The 19,111-nt window shown below is 55.4% G+C and overlaps 1 protein-coding gene and 1 non-coding gene across 5 annotated transcripts in view; one reads left to right on the top strand and one right to left on the bottom strand.

Annotated features, from left to right (window-relative positions):
- Positions 1–1,046: 1,046 nt before the first annotated feature.
- Positions 1,047–19,111, bottom strand: part of SIPA1L3 (signal induced proliferation associated 1 like 3) — a 253,341-nt gene continuing 235,276 nt past the window's right edge. Inside the window, exons 17-23 of one of the 4 annotated variants that reach the window (XM_070771992.1) lie at positions 15,855–16,020; positions 14,860–15,106; positions 10,428–10,571; positions 6,539–6,674; positions 4,762–4,843; positions 3,120–3,264; positions 1,047–1,959 (exon numbers count right to left, since the gene is read on the bottom strand). In XM_070771992.1, coding sequence (XP_070628093.1) covers positions 3,121–3,264; positions 4,762–4,843; positions 6,539–6,674; positions 10,428–10,571; positions 14,860–15,106; positions 15,855–16,020 — 919 coding nt within the window. In that variant the 3' untranslated portion in view covers positions 1,047–1,959; position 3,120. Of the gene's footprint in view, positions 3,265–4,156; positions 4,277–4,761; positions 4,844–6,538; positions 6,675–10,427; positions 10,572–14,859; positions 15,107–15,854; positions 16,021–19,111 lie in introns of all 4 variants that reach the window. The other 3 variants (XR_011561757.1, XM_070771991.1, XM_070771993.1) reach the window with 3 other exon arrangements.
- LOC139177430 (U6 spliceosomal RNA) lies at positions 9,880–9,984 on the top strand. The gene has a single exon (XR_011561873.1). It is a non-coding gene; the product is annotated as a U6 spliceosomal RNA (small nuclear RNA).

The raw sequence follows: 19,111 nt of genomic DNA, 5'->3' as shown, positions 1-19,111 counted from the left end.
TCAACTCCTACCCATAGGCCTCTCCGCTGGAATCCATCTTGGCTAAGAGATGCTTGGGCACACAGGAGAGGAGCCTGGGATAAACCAGAGAGGGACTCGGAACCAGGCAATGCAAGATGACCGGCCAGAGGAACCCTGAAGAAATGCCCCGAAAAAGTAATTCAAACTACCAGGAGGGCGAGACTTTCTCTGAGCCCACCCATGTGTCTAATCCACACGGACTGTACTCTTTTTCCTCCTAATGAACACTTATTTCAGTACTTTCCGTCTCTGTGGAAATCCATTTCTACACAGCTGATGGGCCAGGGCCTTCACTGGCCACTGTCCCAGGTGGTCTAGTGGTTAGGATTCATCAATCTCTGACCAGAAACAGAAATCCTGCTTCAAGCCACTGCAAGTCAAGGCCAGCCGAGATCAAGCTGACCGTTATTAAAAAAAAATACTTTTCTGTCTCAATGCATTTACTCCTGGTTGTGCTTGGGCTTTCTCTGGTTGTGAAGAGCGGGGGCTACTCTCTTCTGGCGTGCAGACTCCTCACTGCAGTGCCTTCTCTAGCTGCAGTGCCTGGTAGTTGAGGCTCCTGGGCTCCAAAGTGCAGTCTCTGTAGATGAGGCACGTGGGCCTACTTGCTCCAAGGCACGTGGGATCTTCCCGGACCAGGGATTGACCTTGCGTCCCTTGAATCGCAAGGCGGATTCTTAACCACTGGACCACAGGGGAAGCCCCAGGTCTGGGTTTTGGGCCTCCAGTATATGACTTGTGAGGGTAGAACCTCCCTCTTTTTAAGAATTTCTTACATTTGAAGGAATCCCTTGGCGGTCCAGGGGTTAGTATTTTGTGCTTTTCACTGTTTCTTGCATTCTGAGTGTTGGATTTCTGTCGCTAGGGTTTTGAGAAAGAGCAGTTGGTGAGAATGGTGCTCCTGGGTTCTTAGAGGTGTGTGTGCACTGGGGTGATGGTGTTTGGGACAAGAGGCTGATGCTGGATCACACCCCCTCTTGTCAGGGACTCCGTGGGGCTGCTCAGCTAGTGAACACACAAGCCACTTCTATGAAACATTTATTTCCTTTGAAACCTCCAGAAACATGCCAGAAAATCTCAAGACTGGAATGGGGAGGGGAGGTGGGGAGGGAAAGACAATAAAGAATTAAAAAAAAAAAATCCAGATGAAACAAATCAACATATTGAGGGGAAAAAAGAGGGAAAAAAAAACACACAAAAAACCCTGCTGCTATCTTCACCAAACTTGAATTAAATAGATGTGCTTTGCAGAGATCCTTAAAAAACAACAGGAAACAAAACCAAAAATCCTAATTTACATGTGTCAATGTACATGATTAGGTCCTCAAGATGATTCAAATGGTCTGAAGATAGGAGATGACTTAAAAAAAGAGGGTGGGGCGGGACAGGCTCCAGGTTAGGGGCTGAGGAGGAAAGGGGTGGGGGTGGGGTGGGTGATCCTGGAGAACCCTTCCAAGAGGGATCCATCCGGGAAGAGGGGCAGAGACATCACAGTAGTTGGCCAGGGCTGAGGACCCCGAGGGCCACTCCCCGCACCCTTCCTGGGGGAGAGGAGATGGCAGGTCCGAGGGCTCTTCTCGTGGGACTGCAGTGTCGCTTCAGGGGCCAGAGGTTGGTTGCGGGGGGGGGGGGGGCGGTGCAGGACCAGGGTCCTTTTCTCCTGCTCCTTAAAAGTCTGTGTCCTGTGTGGGCCTCCTCCCCTGAGGTTTCTGGCCCCAGAGAGGTGGTGGTGGGGGTCTCTGGACGTGGGGCTGGGCCGCCTGGCGCTGGCCTCCCAGTCGGAGTGTGCTGCTTGGAGCAGGGTCCCCAGGCCTGCGTCCCTCTGAGTCCCCCTACTGAGCCCCAGCCCACTGGGAGCAGGAACGAGCCTCGATCCTCAGTTTGAGGTTGGGGGAATCCACAGATTGTGTGACCATACAGACTTGTTCTGGCGCAACTCTACATGAAAAAATAAATATATATATATATATTTTCTTGTTTGTTTTTAAAGGAAAAAAAAAAAGAAGCTCTGTTTCCTGGGTGAGCAGCGTAGTACCACACTGGCCCGGCTGCCTGGCCAGCTGCCCCTTATTGCCTTTGGAGAACCAGCGTCTAGGGGGGTGCGCACTGCAGTGTTCCCGGGGGGCGCCAGTGTTGCTGCTGGGGGCCTGCGAGATGGGCTGGGGGGCTTGTAAAGGGAAAACGGAAGCAGAGAAGAGATGAAGGCTGTTTCTCTCCAGCCCTGACCTGAGGGCTCGGTGGAGGCCCTCCTGGTGTCCAGAAGAGGCCGGGGCTGATGGAGGAGCGGGGGCCGCTGGGCCCGGCCGCGTCAGTAGCTCGAAGGTGGAGGGGCCCAGGCGCCGCGGCCTCTGGCAGTCTGGGGACTGGTCGAAAAAGACTGTGGAAATGGTCCCAAGTGTGCAAATAGCTTCCCCTTCAAAGAAGTTAACTCTGGAATGCTGGCGTTTCCTCTTTCCATTCTGGGATCCCCTCCCCTCAAGAAAATAAATGAAACTCTAAGAAAGTGCTCCTGGTTGCTTTTTGGAGGATAGGGTGGGGAGGGGGCAAAGTCCATGCGTTTTGGAGCCAGTGCACCGAGGATGGGGAGCCCTGGCCCCGCTTCCACGCTGGTGGGCCGGTTTCCCACCATGCTTTTTCACGCAGGGGTCATGGCCCCACCAGCCCAGATACTGTTGGACATGGTGAGGAAACGTGGTTTGTGAACTCCTGGAGCTGTGGGGTTTGGAGACTCGCTCCTGCCCTCCCCTCTTCCTACAGCTTCCGACGGCTTGGTCCTAGGAAGAGGCTGGGTGGGGAGGGTGGGACGGGCCCCCTGGGGGTGGTGTGGGCATGGGCCCAGCCCCCAGGAACCAGAGAGAGCAGCTCAGAGGGAGGCTGGAGACCACATTGCCCCCTGGGGCTCGAGGACCAAGAGCAGACAGCCCGGGGAGGCCTCCCTCAGGTCCCACTGCTGCCCCAAGCGTCCCTGTCCTTGGAAGGGCAGGGGGGCCTGGGCTGCAGAATCTTGGTCACGCCTGTGACCAGGGGCCGGGCCGAGGGAGAGGAGGGCAGGAGCCCACGCCCGCCCAGGCGGCCGGTGGGGGCAGTGGCCTCTGCACCTCAGAGTTCCTTCTTTTCCCTGCAGAAGATCTCCGCGAACTTGCGCAGCTGCTCGCTGGCGGCCTGCGACTCCTCCTGCAGCCGCTGGTTGTTCTGCCTCAGGCTGGCCACCTCTGACTGCAGCACCGCCTTGTCCTGCTTCTCCTGTGGGGCGCGGGCTGGTGTCAGTGGGTCGCACGCTAAACGGACCCCCGCGGCCTGTGAGCCTTGCCCAGCTGCCAGGGTTCAAACCCCAGCTCTGCTTCTCAGCAGCTGAGTAACCTCAGGCGGGTCACCTCATGGGCCTGTTTGACCCTCTCTGGGTCAAACTCTTTGGGCCCCAGTTTCCCCAGTTCTAAAAGCGGGGCGGCGGGGGGGGGGATGGGTAGGGCGGGGGGGGGGGATGGGTAGGGCGGGGGGGGGGGATGGGTAGGGCGGGGCGGGGGGGATGGGTAGGGCGGGGGTTGACAGGACTTGCCCGGCGGTCTAGTGGCTAAGACTCCACGTTTTCAAGTTTCCAAGGCAGGGGGTGTGGGTTCCAGCCCTGGTTGGGAAACTAATATCCCACATGCCCCACTGCTCCGTCAAAAAAACAAAACAAGGAAACTGTGAAAGGGGCAGTTGAGAGCTTTCCCTGAGGTCACGCATATTGAGCTCTCAGCACATAGCCTGAAGTGGAGTAACTGTGTGACAGTTACTATGATCACCTTATTCCAGCCCTGCAGCCACCCAAGGGTTGTGGGATGTTGCGACCCCTATTTTCCTGGACCAGGAAAGTAGACCAGACCTCCTCATGCAGGGAGGACGGGGCTGGGACATGGACGCAGGGCTGCCCTCTCAGGACAGGGGAACATGCAGCGTCACACAGCCCTACATGGTGGGGTGCGATTTGAACCTGAGCCCCCACGATTCCTGTGCTTGAGGCTTCCACATTGTACCTGGCCACCTTCTGGCCCTTTACCTAGAAGTATGTAAAACAATAAGCAAGAGTCTCTTCCACACTTATTTTTCCTCATTCTCCAACACTCTGGAGATAAGGAACAATCTGGAATGTCACCTTCTAGACAGCCCTCTGACCCACAGCTGGGAGACATTTTTTAAGTGTTGCAGTGTTCTAGGAAGCAGGTCTGCTGCATGCTGAGTTTTCTCCTTGAGTTACTGGACTTCTTCTGTATGTCTGTGAATATATAGATTTCTGCCATGACTAATTCGCAGCAGATCATTCCCCGGCATGGCTGTCCTGTCATTTACGTCACTGTTCTCCTGTGAACAGACAGCTGCACTGGCTCCAGTTTTTTAGGGCCAGCGGTACAGCAGTGAACACCCCTGCTCACAGGTCTCTTCGTGCCCGTGCTGGGAATTCTATTGGACGAATTCTCACAGTGAAACTGCTGGGTCGACAAGGTACACAATTACGGTTTTGACAGATATGGTCTGACCGCCCTCCAAAAAGGTTGGGCCAACTTAATCTCCTTCTAAGAGTTTCTAGGTGCGTTACCAGCCTTCCCTACCATCAAGCTCTTCACTCATGACTACATTCAGAGCTGGGTGGCCTCTCCTAGAACAGATGGGATGGGGGGTGGAGATGGGAGCCCCAGCCTTGTTGCCCACCCCCCAGGCATCCGGGAAGTGCCATGTGAGGCAGCTGCCTGGCGGCCTTACCTTCTGGAGGTCCGTGTGCAGCTGTTTCAGCATTACCTCCAGCTGGTACACCTTGCCTGTCAGATCCAGGGGTGGCTCCTCGCTGCAAAGGCAGGGGGCGGGGTCAGGATCTCCGCCCACAGCTGGGAGGAGTCCGGGCTACAGGCCCCTCTTATCCCTGAGGCTCCAGGGAGTCCTCTCCTGGCTGGAGTACCAGGGGTGCCTGGGGGGTGAAGGCTGCACTCCGCCTGGGGCGGGCTCCTCACCTGGTGGGGATGGGAGCACCAGGCCTGAAGTGAGCGGTGGTGCCCCTGCAGAGGGACCAAATGTGCGCTTCCAGGAGGAATTTCTCCCATCTCCCGCCAGCCGGGGCAGCGTGGTACAAAGCCCCCTCCCCACACCCACCCACCCAGCACGCTAGCACCCAGCAGCAAGCCCTAGCATGGAGCCGGCACTTGGGGTGTGTAAGCGGGCACGGGAGCAGGAGGGCCTGCCTGGGGGCAGTACTAGTAACCAGACGGATGATGGTAACAGCCCTCGTTCCTGAGAGCCCTCCCGTGATGGTGATGTGTAAAGTCTGAGCGGCTCAGGCAGGGACGCTGTACCCAGGACCCCAGCCTGTGGCTCCTCCTGAGTGGGTTCCCCCATTCTGGGCCTGCCTGGCCCCTGCAGAGGAAGGGAAAAGCCTCTTTTTGCAGAAGGCTCCTCTGGGTGCGGTGGGAACGCACGCACCCGGGATGGATGAGAAGAGAGGCAGGGCGTCCGCCCAAGGAGCGGGAAGGACTCGCTGCCCACTCCCCACGCGCCCCCTACTCTTTCCTCCCTGTTCTGGGGGAGCTGCAGTCACAGGGGGAGGCGGTCAGCAGCTCAGGGCAAAAGGAGTCCAGGAGTCTGCCGGGAAGCAACAGGTCCTGGCATTTCTACACAACCCCTGTTCCCAAGCCCACTGCAGTGCCCCGTCTCGGAGCCGCCCAGCTCTGCTGTGACAGCGGGGCCAGTCTTTGTGGAGGTCTAAAGCCAGGGTGTGAAGTGAAAAACAAGAAGAGTCAAAACCACCCCCGAAAAGCGCTTCAACTGCCCATACAGTAGAGTGCACTACTGTTGCACATGTCACTCCGCACGGTGAAGCATGCAGCTGAGTGTGGAATGCACTATTTAAATCCACGGACATGCAAGCCTGCCATTTCCATCCTCTCTCCCTCTTTGTGATTCTATTTTCTGCCAAGCTAGTGCACTCAAACATGCTGCACCGAATGTGAGATGACAAATGGGAGAGGCCTGCCTCCCGCCCGCCTCCCCGCCCCCGGAAGCCTTGTGAGGACAGGGCTCGGGCTCCAGTCACCGCTGGGTCCCCAGACAGTCCTGCCCCGGGGCCTGCCAGGGGCGAGGTGAGAGAGAAATGTCAGGGGCACCGGCACGTAATTTAGGAACCTGCAGAGGAGGAGACCCGGGGGCAGACAGGGCAGGCTGGAGGCTGGGAGTGGGGTGGACAGAGGGGGCGGATGTGAGGCAGCGGGCAGGGAAGACTGGGGGTACCGCTTATCGATTTTCAAAGCAGCAGAACAATGATCACTGTGCTGTGAGGAGCACAGGGCCTCCGAGGAGACAGGGCCTCCGAGGAGACAGGGCCTCCATGTGAGGTCAGGACCGACACTGCTCGGTCCCCGCTGGGCCCCAGCGAGTAGATGAGCCCAAAGTCTGTTAGATGAGGCAGTGGCTGCCCCTCCTGCTACTGCTGAGGGGGTGGGGGACCTGCAGGGTGGCCTCCTGCCTGGACGGCGGGGTAGGGGAGCCTCACCTCATGGTAGGGGTGGTCCTGGGGGTCGGGGGCCCCCTTTCCAGGCTCAGGTGACTGTGGACAGGACTGTGTGCAGGCGGGACGTCCGGGCTCAGAGCTGGGTCGTTGAGAGAGAACAGCGAGACGGCTCTTTGCACTGCGGGGGAGAGGGGCGCAGTGGTCGGCTGGGCTCCCGGCTCCTCCTCACACCACCCCTCCCCCCGCAACGGCCAATCCCTTCCCGCAAACCCCCAGGACACTCCCCAATCACACCCGCTTAGATCACACAGGGATACAGGATGGATTCTTGCCAAAAAACCAAACCAAGTCAGGACACAAACACAATATTCCGTCCTGTTTCTGAGAAAGCCTCCGGATCTGACGACCAGTTTATACAAAATACAAGGGACAGAGAAAGGAGTTGAGTGCAGTGTGGGCAAGGAACTGCCCCAATTCAGCTGAAATGGCCTGGTTTTGTCAATAATGGTGAGGGGGGAAAATGGCTGGAAGTGGATGGCGTTGACACTGGCTGATGAGGACACAGGGATTCATTATGTCCTAATTCTGAGGATGTCTGTGGAACTTCCAAAGCAAAGAGAGACACCAGACAGAGACTATCAGGTATATGGAAGAGAGAAACAGTCTCATGGGGCTGGTGGTTAAAGCAAAGATGCCCGGGTCCCATCCTCCAGACGCATGACTGGCTCGGGGGGGCAGGGCCTGAGCCAGTGCCTGCATTTTCACATAGGACCATTAGGTGGTCCTTCTATGATGGCAGAAATCGAAAACAGTCTGAATGCATCCAAAGAGTGGCTGGCTGAGTGAGTCCTGGGGCTTCCCTGGTGGCTCAGACGGTAAAGAGTCTGCCTGCAACGCAGAAGTGAAAGTGAAAGTTGCTCAGTCGTGTCCGACTCTTTGTGACCCCATGGACTGTACAGTCCATGGAATTCTCCAAACAAGAATACTGGAGTGGGTAGCCTTTCCCTTCTCCAGGGGATCCTCCCAACCCAGGGATAGAACCCAGGTCTCTGGCATTGCAGGCAGATTCTTTACCAGCTTAGCCACAGGGAAGCCCAGTGCAGGAGACCCCGGTTCAATCCCTGGGTTAGGGAGATCCCCTGGAGAAGGACATGGCAACCCACTCCAGTATTCTGGGCGAATCCCAACCTGAGGAGCCTGGTGGCCTACAGTCCGTGGGGGTCACAAAGAGTAGGACACGACTGTGCGACTAACACTTCTCACTAAGTGAGTCCTAGGACAGAGCAAACAGGAGGGGCTGAGCCTCTCCCAGGGAGGCAAAGGCGGGCTCCTTTATTTCTAACTCCTGGCTCCAAGAACAGCACAGTGAAAACCTGAATGCCCTTCCCCAAGATCCACCCACTGTTAATGGTTATGCCACACTTACTTCCTGCATTTGTGCGTGTTTCCTTCCCTAACCATTGGGGAAGGGAATGTACCAACATCCTGGTACTTCACTCATGAGTACTTTACGACACGTCTCCAGAAAGGAAAGAGATGCTCCTACATATTTCCTACACAATATCGTCCTCAGGCAAGTTGACGCTGACATGCTATTATCGTCTAATAGACAACCACCTGGAAATTTCCCCCATTCTCTAAATAACATCCTTTATAGCTGCTGTTTTCTATCTTGGATTCACTATTTATGCTTCTTGAAAATGCTTTTATATAAACAGTTTCAAATAGGCCCCAAAGCAGAGAAAAGAGCATCATGGGTCATGAACCCATCACCCGTTTCAACACCTTTCAACACACTTCAACATACCTTGGGGTTCCTGCCCTGTGATCTCTCTGGTTTTTAATTCTCCTGAGCACTCTTTTCCTTCACATTAAAAAAAAAAACCCTTACTTTTGGCTGCTCTGGGTTTTCGCTGCTGTGCATGGGCTATTCTCTAGTTGCGGTGCGAGGGCTTCTCACTGTGCTGGCTTCTCCTGTGGTGGTGCGCAGGCTCTAGGCGCACGGGCTTCAGTAGTCGCAGCACATGGGCTCAGCAGCTGTGGCTCCCGGGCTCTAGAGCACAGGCTTAGTAGTTGTGGTGCCTGGCGTTTGCCATGCACATTTGAGATCTTCCTGTACCAGGGATCAAACCCAAGTCTCCTGCACTGGTAGGAGAATTCTTTACAATTGAGCCAATAGGGAAGCCCCTTCTCCTTTACTTTTTAAAAACAGCTTACTGCAGGGGACATCCCTGATGGTCCCATGATTAAGACTCTCTACTTCCACTGCAAGGGGCATAGGTTCAATCCCTGGTCAGGGAACTAAGATCCCATATGCTTGGGGCCACTAAGCCCCTGAGCCACAACTAGAGAAGCCTGAGCGCTGCAACTTAGCCCTGATGCAACCAAATTAATTAATTAATTAAAAAGAAAGCAAGGGCACAGGCTGAGGGGTCAGGGCCACGGGAAACAGGAGGAGGAGTCTGATCCAGACTAAGGGATATGAGGGAGGGCTTCCTAGAGGAGGGACTGCAAAGCTGAGGCCTAAAAGATGAAAAATGAGCCAGAAGAATATATCCTTATCTGTCAGGGTTTCACAGATGAGGAAACCGAGGCTGAGAAAGGTAAAGGTGCTTGCCCAAGGACACGTGGGATGGAAATGGTAGAGACAGCCAGCTGTCTTATGGTCTGTTTTCTCTTTCTCCGTAATAATAGATCCCAAATTTCAGCCGTGCACAGGTCCTCATTCCCCAGCCTGCCCTGTAGCAAAGTGTGGCCATGACACTCAGGCCAATGGGATGTAAGTGCAGGGGGAAGGTGAGGCTATGGAAAGCATCCTTCAAGTGGGGGTGGGGTGGGGTGGGTGTCCGTCTCTACCTGCGGGCAGAGCTGGATGTGATGGCCAGAGCTCTGGCAGCCCAACTGTGAGGGTGAGGTCCCCAGGAATGGCAGAGCAGTAGGGGAAGGAACCTGACCCTAATCAGAAATGATCACCCCAGAAATTTTTACTACCCACCTGCCTCACTGCCCACCCCTGGAATTTTCACTGCATAAAACCTTGTTTAAGTCACTGGATTTTCTGCCACTTGTAGCCAAAGTACATCTAAGTACAACTGGGATCACTACACTTCCGCACTAAAATAGTAACAGGGAGCACTCTCTGTTGATGGCATGTTCTGTGATGACAAGTTTTATAGTTTTCATAGTTTTCATAGATTCCTCCCTGTGGCCCTAGGCAGTGGGTACAGTCTCGTTCCTGTTTTGTAGACAAGCTAGCTGGAGGCATCAGAGAGACGAAGACATTTGCCCAGGACTGCACAGTGAGCAAGTGACAGGGAGGATGTGAACCCTGGCCTCCCCTGATCCTGGAACCTGAGTGTGTCCCCCTTTAAAGCCTTGAGGCCGTGCTCGCTTTGGCAGCACATACACTAAAAGTGGGTGGACAGGGAGGATTAGCATAGCCCCTGCAGAAGGATGACATTCAAATTCGTGAAGTGCTCCATATTTTTTAAGCAATTTTCCTCCAATTAGAAAGTAAATTAAAAAGAAAACACATCTTCCTTCTTAGAAAAAGGCCCAGTTTGACAAAAAAAAAAAAAGAAAAGGTAATGTTGACAAAGAGGCTGAGTGGGCTTCCCAGGTGCCTCTGTGGTAAACACCCATATGCCAATGCAACAGTCATGGGTTTGATCCCTGGGTCGGGAAGATCCCCTAGGGGAGGAAACTGTAACCCACTCCAGTACTCTTGCCTGGAGAATCCCATGGACAGAGGAGCCTCGTGGGCTCCAGTCCATGGGGTAACAAAGAGTCAGACATGGCTGAGCACAGCAGTATAGAGGCACAAGTAAAATATAGTAAGCTAGAAAAAACAAAAAGCTTCAATGCCCTCTGTGGATCCTTCCAGAACAGAGAAGGGAGTGGGATCTGCTGGGGTTGAGTGGAAGGCGCCTACCTTCATAGGCCTTGGCTGCGTTCACCAGGCTGGACCACTCGAGGCCAGCAGCTGTGTCAGGGAGCGGCATCATTCCCGGGTCCAGACGCCGCAGGGGCCGGTCCCGCCCGTCGGCCAGTGAGAGCTCGGAGGCTGAGATGGTGGCTGGGTGGGGAGAGGATGGGTGTGAGTGACAGCGTGGGAGAAATAAAGAAATGAACACGTTCCTTTACACTTCCCATACAATTATGTAACGTTACATAACTGTTACACTTATATATAATTAAATGAATAAATTATATTTATTAGATGATAAATGCCAAGGAAAACAACCAGCAGGGTAAGGGGGTAGGAGTCTTGGATATTTATGTGGGTATGATTTGAAATGGGGCGCCGGGGAGGCCTCGTGGAGAAGATGGCCTTTTGTACAAAACTCAGAAGGAGGCGAGGCTGTTGGGGTGTGGTCAGGGGGTACACCTTGGGAGAAGAGCATTCTGGGCAGATGAACCAACCAGTGAGAAATCAATCCCTAAAGCGGGAACGTGCTTGGACGTTTAAGAAACACCAAGGAGGGTACTCCTGTAGACGTCCAGTGGCTGAGACTCCATGTTTCCACTGCAGGGGACCTAGATTCGATGCCTTGTCAGGGAACTAAACCCCACATGCCACAACTAAGACCCGGCACAGACAAACCTAAAAAAAAGAGGAGGCCCGCGTGGCCGGGACAGAAGGTGCTGACAGGGCTGGATGGCGCAGGGCCCCTGGGGGCTATGACAAGAACCGTATCGCTTCCCTGAGTGAGATGGAGCCACAGGAGGGTTCTGAGCTGTTGCAGGTATCCACTGAGTCCCTCCAGCTTTGTGTGGGGGGATTAGGGAGGCTGTGAGGAGGCTCCTGGGACGGTCCAGGAGGGAGATGAAGGCAGACAGGACCCAGTACGGCTGGAGGGACAAGGTCCTGGGTCTGCCTGGCAGGTGGGGCCAAAAGCAGTCCCTGAGGGTGGACGTGGGTGTGAGACAGAGGGGCCTCTGGGAGGACTTCAGGATCTGGGAGCTGGCACTGAGTTGGGAGGGCTGAGGGCGGGACCAGAAGGGAGGCTTCTGGAGGTGAGTGTGTGAGATGCCTGAGACACCCGCACGGAGCCGTGGGTGGCGTGCAGACCATGTGCGTCTGGAGCAGAGGGCAGAGTGCCAGGCTGCAGACAGATCGTGGGGCTCTGGGGTACGGCTGGGGTTTAGGGTCACTGTGGGGAGACCTGGTGGGTTCAGGCATGACAGGACAAGCAGAGAAAGAGTCTCGGGGTGCTGGAAGGGATGGAAGGCACCAGCAGCGTGTCAACGGTGACATCTGCTGCAGAGATGGAGGCCTCCTGTGGGGCTTAGGCCCTGACTCGCTGGGGCCTCACAGACCCTACAGGGGAGGGCAGAGGGCGACGGTGAAGCACGGAGGTCAGGCGGTGACTCCGGCAAGAAAGGCTGGGCCTGCTCCATGTACCCCAGGCTCATCCTCTCGCCGGGCACCACACCGGGTACTACAGCGATCATCTCTTAGCCCCCACTCCCCCAAATTAGCCAGGAGGGAAGAGCTACTATGACCCTGCGTGACAGAGCGGGTGACTGGGGCTCAGAGCAGGAAGCTAGCTGCCTTGCACCCTCTCTCTCGCTGGTGGGGGCACCTGATTTTAACACGTGAGGCCTGACGCTGACCCAGCCCCATGCAGCATTGGTCTTGAGAGGCTCCCTGTTCATGTCTTAGTTCAGAGACAAAAACCTGACTGATGAGAGGTTAGAATGCTCTCTCCTGGCGACAAAACACTGACAAATAAATACATCAACAGCTAGAGTGTTTTTCAGTGCTTACTGCATATCAGGCCCTGAGTTTGGTGTTTTCCATGTACTAGCTCGATTCTCGGATTAACTCAGTGAGGTGGGTGCTTTTTCTATAGGCACAGGGAGGTTACAGCTGTGAGGTCAGGACCTGACCACAATCTCGGGCCACCCGGCTCTCAGGATGCGAGGTGCTAGTTGGCAAGTGAATGAATGCTCAGGGGAATGGATGAGAAGGCAGGCTGAAGGACGTCCTCGATCCCCACGCTCCCGTTTCCAGCCTCCTAGTGTCTCACAGCCGAGCAGGTGGGGACCGCGGGAGCAGCTGCCTCTGCCATGCCAGTCATCTCAGGCACTGCCTCGTGAGAGGCTCCTTGGCCTTGAGGGCTCTTCATCAGCGGAGCCTGGGACCGGGCTGACAGCCCCTCTTCAGCCCCGACGTGGCTTGGGAAGGGCTCTCGAGCAGGCGTGGAGATGTGGAAAGGCCTGGGGCCCCAGCCAGATGGGACTCTCAGGTTCAGGAGGACAGGAGAGTCAGATGGGCACAGAGAAGGATATGTGTGTGTGTGTGTGTGTGTGTGTGTGTATTTCATCAGAGAGAAGGCCCTGGGCTGCGGTCACTGTAAGGACCCAAACAACCCTGGGCCCTGCTCTTAGGGAGTCTCCAGTCCAGCGGGGGAGACAGACTCATTCCCACACAGTGACCACCGGGAGAGAGAGGGGCTGTGATGGGGAAACACAAGGCTGAGACAGCATGACGGGACGGGAGGGAGCCGGGGCAAGGGGTGCCCAGAGGAGCTGCCTGACTCAGCCTGGTTAGGGAGATGACTTCCTGGAGGAGGCAGCATCTTTGACACGACTGAAAGTACAGGTAGAGCCAGGCAGGCGCCCTGTCTGTCTGTCTGTCTGTGATCTCTGTGCACCCTCCTGCCCTGGCCCGTCTCTTGCCTTCTCACCATGTGTCAAATGCCTCCTCGTGCCAGGCCCTGCCTTTGGCACAGACAGGGCAGTGGAGGCGAGAGGCTGATGAAGGAGACACAGAGTGAAGATCAGGGAAGCAAGAGAAACCGCCGGGAAGCTCAGTGCCACCAGGGCAGAGGTGCTGTGTGCCCCCCACTGCTGGGTGCCCAGAGCCTACAGCAGAGCCTGGCCCAGACCAGGGGCTGGAGACAGTGGGAAGAAGGCAACAGAGGGGCAGAACAGGGGCTCTGGAGTTTAAACTGGGAGGGAGGATCCAGCCTGGGGCTTATGGGAGACTTCAGCAAAGAGCCAGATCTGAGCAAAGCCCTAAAGGGGAAGCGGGAGTCAGGGAGCCAGCACGGGGCTGGGGGAGCAGCATGGCGGGCAGGGGGAGTCACTTGGATACCCTGAGGAGAGAGTGTGGGCCAGGAGGTTCTCACGGAGGCACTGAGGAAGGGCCCTAGGGTGGAGCCCCAGAATACCAGGGCAAGGTCTATGGACCCAGATACGAGGTCAATGAGAAGCTGTGGAAGAATTTTAAGGGGGGAGACAGAAGCCCTCAAAAAAGAGTCCCTGAGCCTCCATCCCATCCTCTGTGGTGTACAAAAGGGCTCCATCAGATGCTACAGGGCACAGTCCCTCAGCTGAAACCTGGGGTGGGCACATCTCTGAAGTCAAAGTTTGTGGCGATCTGACAAAGTAATGACATACTTTATACATGCACATACACCCAGAAAGGTTGGCAGCGGCCCCCATTCAACACACCCGTGTTCCTCAACTCAGCAACAGATGCTTCATGCCGAGTGGGGTGAAGAAGGGCCATGAACAGCCGTATATCCGTCTAGGTTGGGCACTGCCAGGGGGCGCCTGGCCCAGACTTCTGCCCTGCCTTCTGGTCTCAGAGCCTCTGAGGTTGCGGATAGAGGGTTACAGTGCGGACTGAAGGACAGCTCACCCCAGCCAGCGCGCAACCGTGCACATAGCACTTCCCTCAGTAAATATTTGCTGATGGTGGTCACACCACTGTATCCCCTCCTGCTGAGAGCTGGCAGGCCTGGAGGAAGTCATGTATGTGAAGACAGGAACCTCCATGGGGGCCCAGTGGTTGAGACTCTGTGCTCCCAATGCAGGGGGCTCAGGTTTGATCCCTGGTCAGGGAACTAGAGCCCAAATGCCACAACTAAGAGTTTACAGGCTGTAACTAAAGATCCTGCATGCTGCAACTAAGACCCGGAGCACCCAAATAAATACATAAATAAAAATAAATATTAAAAAAAAATTCATGAGGTAATCTGTTTGGTGCTGCAACAGGGAGCTGGGGAAGGGGCACATATAATGGAAACCCTGATCCTCAGGGCCCTAGTAATGAGCTTCCAGTCTGGAGACACCTAGAGAGACTAATGCCCTCTCTCTGGTCTCAGATGACCTCAATCCTTGGGGGCCCCCCATTCCTAGGTGACTGATGCTTGGCCAACAATTCCTTGCTCTGAGGGTGACACCCAATGTGCTGAACCACTGCGGTCCCCGGACGCTCCCATGTACTTCAGTTCCCACCCTCACCTGACTTTGACACTGATGACCCATGGCCTTTGACCTCGAGGTGATCCACATGCTCATGCCCTCCTGCTCCCTCCACCCACAACCAGCCTCCAGGTTCCCGGGCTCACATTTCTTCTCGGGGAAGCTGTTGCTAGCGGTGGTGGGGACGGGGCCAGGGCCGCCAGGTGGGTGGGGGTGCTGGTGTTGGCGGCGGGCGGGCAGCGTGCTGGAGGGGAAGGCGCAGGTGCTGGTGAAGAGCACGTCGCTGGGCAGGCCCGGCTCCAGGCCGGCAGGGTTGGCGAAGCTGGGCTCCCGACGCCCACTGCACAGACTCTCATCTGACAGCGTCCGCTGTAGGCTCTTCTGTGGAGACTGCTGCCGGGACAGGGGTGTGGTCACGGCCAGGCCCATGGTTACTGCCCTCGGATGCTTCTTCCCCACCATCTGCAGTCCTCACCCACCCAGCATCCATTTCTGCCCAAAGTACCCCACTTCTCTCTGAGGATTCCTCCTCCCCTCTTTGCAGCCCACTTGGGTCTGGAGGGCCGACCCCACTCTCCAGCTCCAGGGGAGGTAGGGAAGGTGGGGTGACCTCAGCTAGAGCAGGAGACCCAGGTGTTGGTGGGGACCACCTGGGACGAGTGCTGGCTCCCCCCAGAGCTGGTGGGAGGGAAACCCTGCAGAGACTGGGGCCCACCCAGGGGAGGCAGAGACGAGAGGGACAGAGAACGCCTGCTGTTTTGGCCTCCCCCACCTCTGGGTCACAGGAGCCCAAGTGCCCCCTGAGCACTCCCCTCCGTTCCTGGTCCTGTGGTCTGGGCAGGCAGGTGCTGCTTCCACCCTGCGCTCAGGGAAAAGGATATGAGAGCGGTCCAGTGGGTATAAAGCCCCAGCGAGCCTGCCAGGCTGGCTCACACTGTGATCCTATCCCTGACCAACGTGACATCCTGACTCCTGGCTGCAGGGGCACACGCACACTCCAATAGGCTGGTAGGTGCCGCGGGCAGGAAGAGGCTGGAGCGAGTGCAGGGAGCCGCCCCGGCCCGGCCCCGCCTCCCTCTGCCTGTCTGATTGCATGCACAGGAGCATGGGTGTGTGCCTGGTGGGGGCAGCCTCTACGTACGCCTGTGTCTCTCTCCTGCTCGGGCGCCAGGTTGTCCATGATGATGAGTTTCTTTAGGTCATCTTCGATGGTGGACTTGTAGTTCTTCCGTGGGGAGCGGAGGTCTCGGAGGGAGGCCCTCAACCGCGGCTGCCCGAAGACGTTTTTCGTGCTGCTGTCTACCTGCCTGGAAGGAGAAGGTCACAGTCAGAAGGGTCTTGGGAGGCTTGAGTCACTTCTCAAAGCCATTCTGACCCCAGGGAGCCAACCGCCACTGGATGACTGACCACGGCGTCCTCACGTCACCCGGTGAAGATGGACAGAGATGAGACCTGGGTTATCCTCTCCACTTGCCCACCCCCCAGATGTGTCCTGGAAACCCACTCTGTGCCGTGTGTGTGCTCAGCAGCGGGAATACAGCAGTGAACGTGGAGCAGACCCGTCAGAGACTGACCGTGAATAAATGAGCGGGAGACCCCACAGTGCGAGGTGGAGAGAGGTATTCTGAAGAGAAATAAAGCTGGGTAAAAGGATAGGGGTCTCTGGGGATGGAGGCTGGGTTTTCTTGTCATCTTTTGGCAGTGCCACATGGCACGGAGATCTTAGTTCCCTGCTCAGGGATCAAACCCGTGCCCCCTACACTGGAAGCATGGAGTCTCAACCACTGGACCACCAGGGAAGCCCCAAGGCAGGCTTTTCTAAGGGGATGACATCTGAGCAGAAAGGGAAGAAGGCAGGAATCTGCTGGTAGAAGAGGATGCCAGATAGAGGGATCAGCGAGTGCTGGGCTGAGGCGTGTGAACAAGCCTGGTGAGTTTACAGAGGCGTAGGGGGCAAGACGGTGAGGGGGAGGAGGGGAGGCCTGGGAGGGGCTGGGGCAGGTGTTCAGGAACTTATGAGCCACAGAGGGGTCTCAGGATTGTATCTGGAGAGTCTGAGCTGTTGAGTGACTGGTCCTGATTTGTGCTTTAGAAGAGTTGTGGACAGAGACATCACCCTCATGGCAACAAGGAGACAGGAAACTCCAGAGTTGTTCAGGTGGAAAACAGGGATGGTGTGGAGCAGGGACTCCAGCCACAGAAGAGGGAGAGGGTCCCACAGAGTTAGACTCCCCTGGGGGACCGGTCCCTTTGGGCCAAGGCTGGGCCACAGACAGCAGACCTCTGGCCTGGGTGCTCCAGGGCCTGGCACCAGATCCCCCTCACTCTGCTTTCCATCACGTGGGGTGGGCTCACGCATCACAGGGTGGCTGGGAGGACCTAGAAGACGAGGCACAAGGGCTTGGAGCAGCCTCTGACTGCTACTATTTGGCTTTTCTACTGGGTCTCCCATTCTCGTTGGGCTTCCTGGTGGCTCAGCTGGTAAAGAATCCTCCCGCAATGCGGGAGACCTGCATTTGACCTCTGGGTTAGGAAGAGCCCTTGGAGAGGGGAACGGCTACCCACTCCAGTGTTGTGGCCTGGAGAATTCCATGGACTATATAGTTCACGGGGTCACAAAGAGTCGGACATGACTGAACAACTTCCAATCTTGTTTCAGAAGCTGATTTGTGAGCCAGGTCACTCTGATCACCACACTCTTCTTTAGCATTCCCAAAGCTGACCCAGGGCTGCCTTCCAGAAGACTCTATGATCTAAAAGTCACTGAGGCACAGTCTGGGGTTAAGAGCAGGAGCCCTGGTGGGCAGACAGCTCTGGGTCTGAGTCTAGACTGCCTGTTCCTGCTGTGGGACCCTGGGCAAGTCACACCACCTCTCTGATCCTTGGTTTGCAGGAAAACACAGTGACCTTACTACATTTTGGAATTTGCTGCAAACTGCCTGGCCAGCACCTCACCGGGCGGACGCTGGGGAGATGAGAGCTGCTCTTCTGACCGTTTCTCTGGAGGTGCTGGGCACTCTGAGCTGCACACAGTCCCCTCCTATTGCTCCTTCCCATTCTGCAGGCACCACAGGCTGTCACCCCAGCTCCCTGGCCCAGGCTGGCTCCTGGGGGCTCTCTGTCCTCCACTCCTGGGACTTCCCCTGCAGTCTCCTCTTGCCTCCTGAGTCTGGCCCAGCCTTTGGGATCAGGTCCTACTTTTCCAGCCAACACTGGATCCCTCATCTGAGGTGTTGCCACCCTCTCCCCCCAGGAAAGAAATAATGACAGCCAACAGAAGGACAGAGCCGGGTGCTATCTACCAGTCCGAGGACTCCATGTGAGCTAACCTGTGACATCTACACAGCAGCCCTCCCTGGGAGCCACTGTTAATTGGCATCTCCACTTTACAGGTGGGAAACTGAGATACAGAGAGGTTAAAGTAACTGTCCACAGTCACACAGCCTGGGAGCAGAGGAGTTAGGATTCCAGTCCAGGCCACCGGGCTGCAGCGCCCACAGGCATCACGACAGTGCTTGGCTGTCACGTTTCTATCAAAGAGATGGTGTATGAAAGACGTATAGTATGTGAAACATAATCACATTGGGTGCAATAATATGCTTTTATAGGGACTTTCCTGGTGGTCCCATGGTTAAATATCCACCTTCCCATGCAGGGGACGTGGGTTCAATTACTGGTCGGGGAACTAAGATTCCCATATGCTGCAGGGCAACTGAACCCAGGAACCATAACTAAAGAGAAACACAGGCACCCCAACTGGAGAAGCTCACATGCCCCAACAAAGATCCCACGTGCTAAGACCAGACACAGCCAAATAAATTAATAAATATTTTTTAAAAAGCTTTTATACATTAAAAAATAAATCCTGGAAGAAATTATGAACAATGATTACTTCTGGGAAGTAGGAGTCATATTAGAAGGTGGAAAAATGAGACTTTCACTTTTCATCTGATAAAAACACCCTTCTTAACTGGTTGAATTTATTTTGCTATCATCATGTATTATGACAAAAATAATAATAAAAACTAGTTTAAAAAGAGCTGACACCCAGACTTCATCATTGTGTAACTCAAGAAAGAAAAAGAAAAGAGTCTTTGAACTCAGGAAGAAATAAGATATCTTGGGCTCCTGAGGGTACTGAAGTCTATGTTTTTTATTTTTTCTCTTATTTTCTCAGCTGCCAGCCTTGGGGTTTCAACAAAGGAAGGAAGAGAGGGTGGTTAAGTTTTTTTTTTTCTTGTTAGGTCGTATTCCTTCTCAAATGAGAATTCCAGGGCTAGGGTAATTCTGGCTCCGTCATTTTTAGGCAAGTATGCTTTCTGGGCAAACGAAAAGCTTTCTATCCAAAAGAGAGAAACAGACAAAAGCAAGAAAGACACACACACACCCCAGAGTACA

The sequence above is a fragment of the Bos indicus genome, chromosome 18, assembly GCF_029378745.1.
Source record: "Bos indicus isolate NIAB-ARS_2022 breed Sahiwal x Tharparkar chromosome 18, NIAB-ARS_B.indTharparkar_mat_pri_1.0, whole genome shotgun sequence".
Taxonomy (NCBI): Eukaryota; Metazoa; Chordata; class Mammalia; order Artiodactyla; family Bovidae; genus Bos; species Bos indicus.
This window is presented reverse-complemented; position numbering and strand designations above follow the sequence as displayed.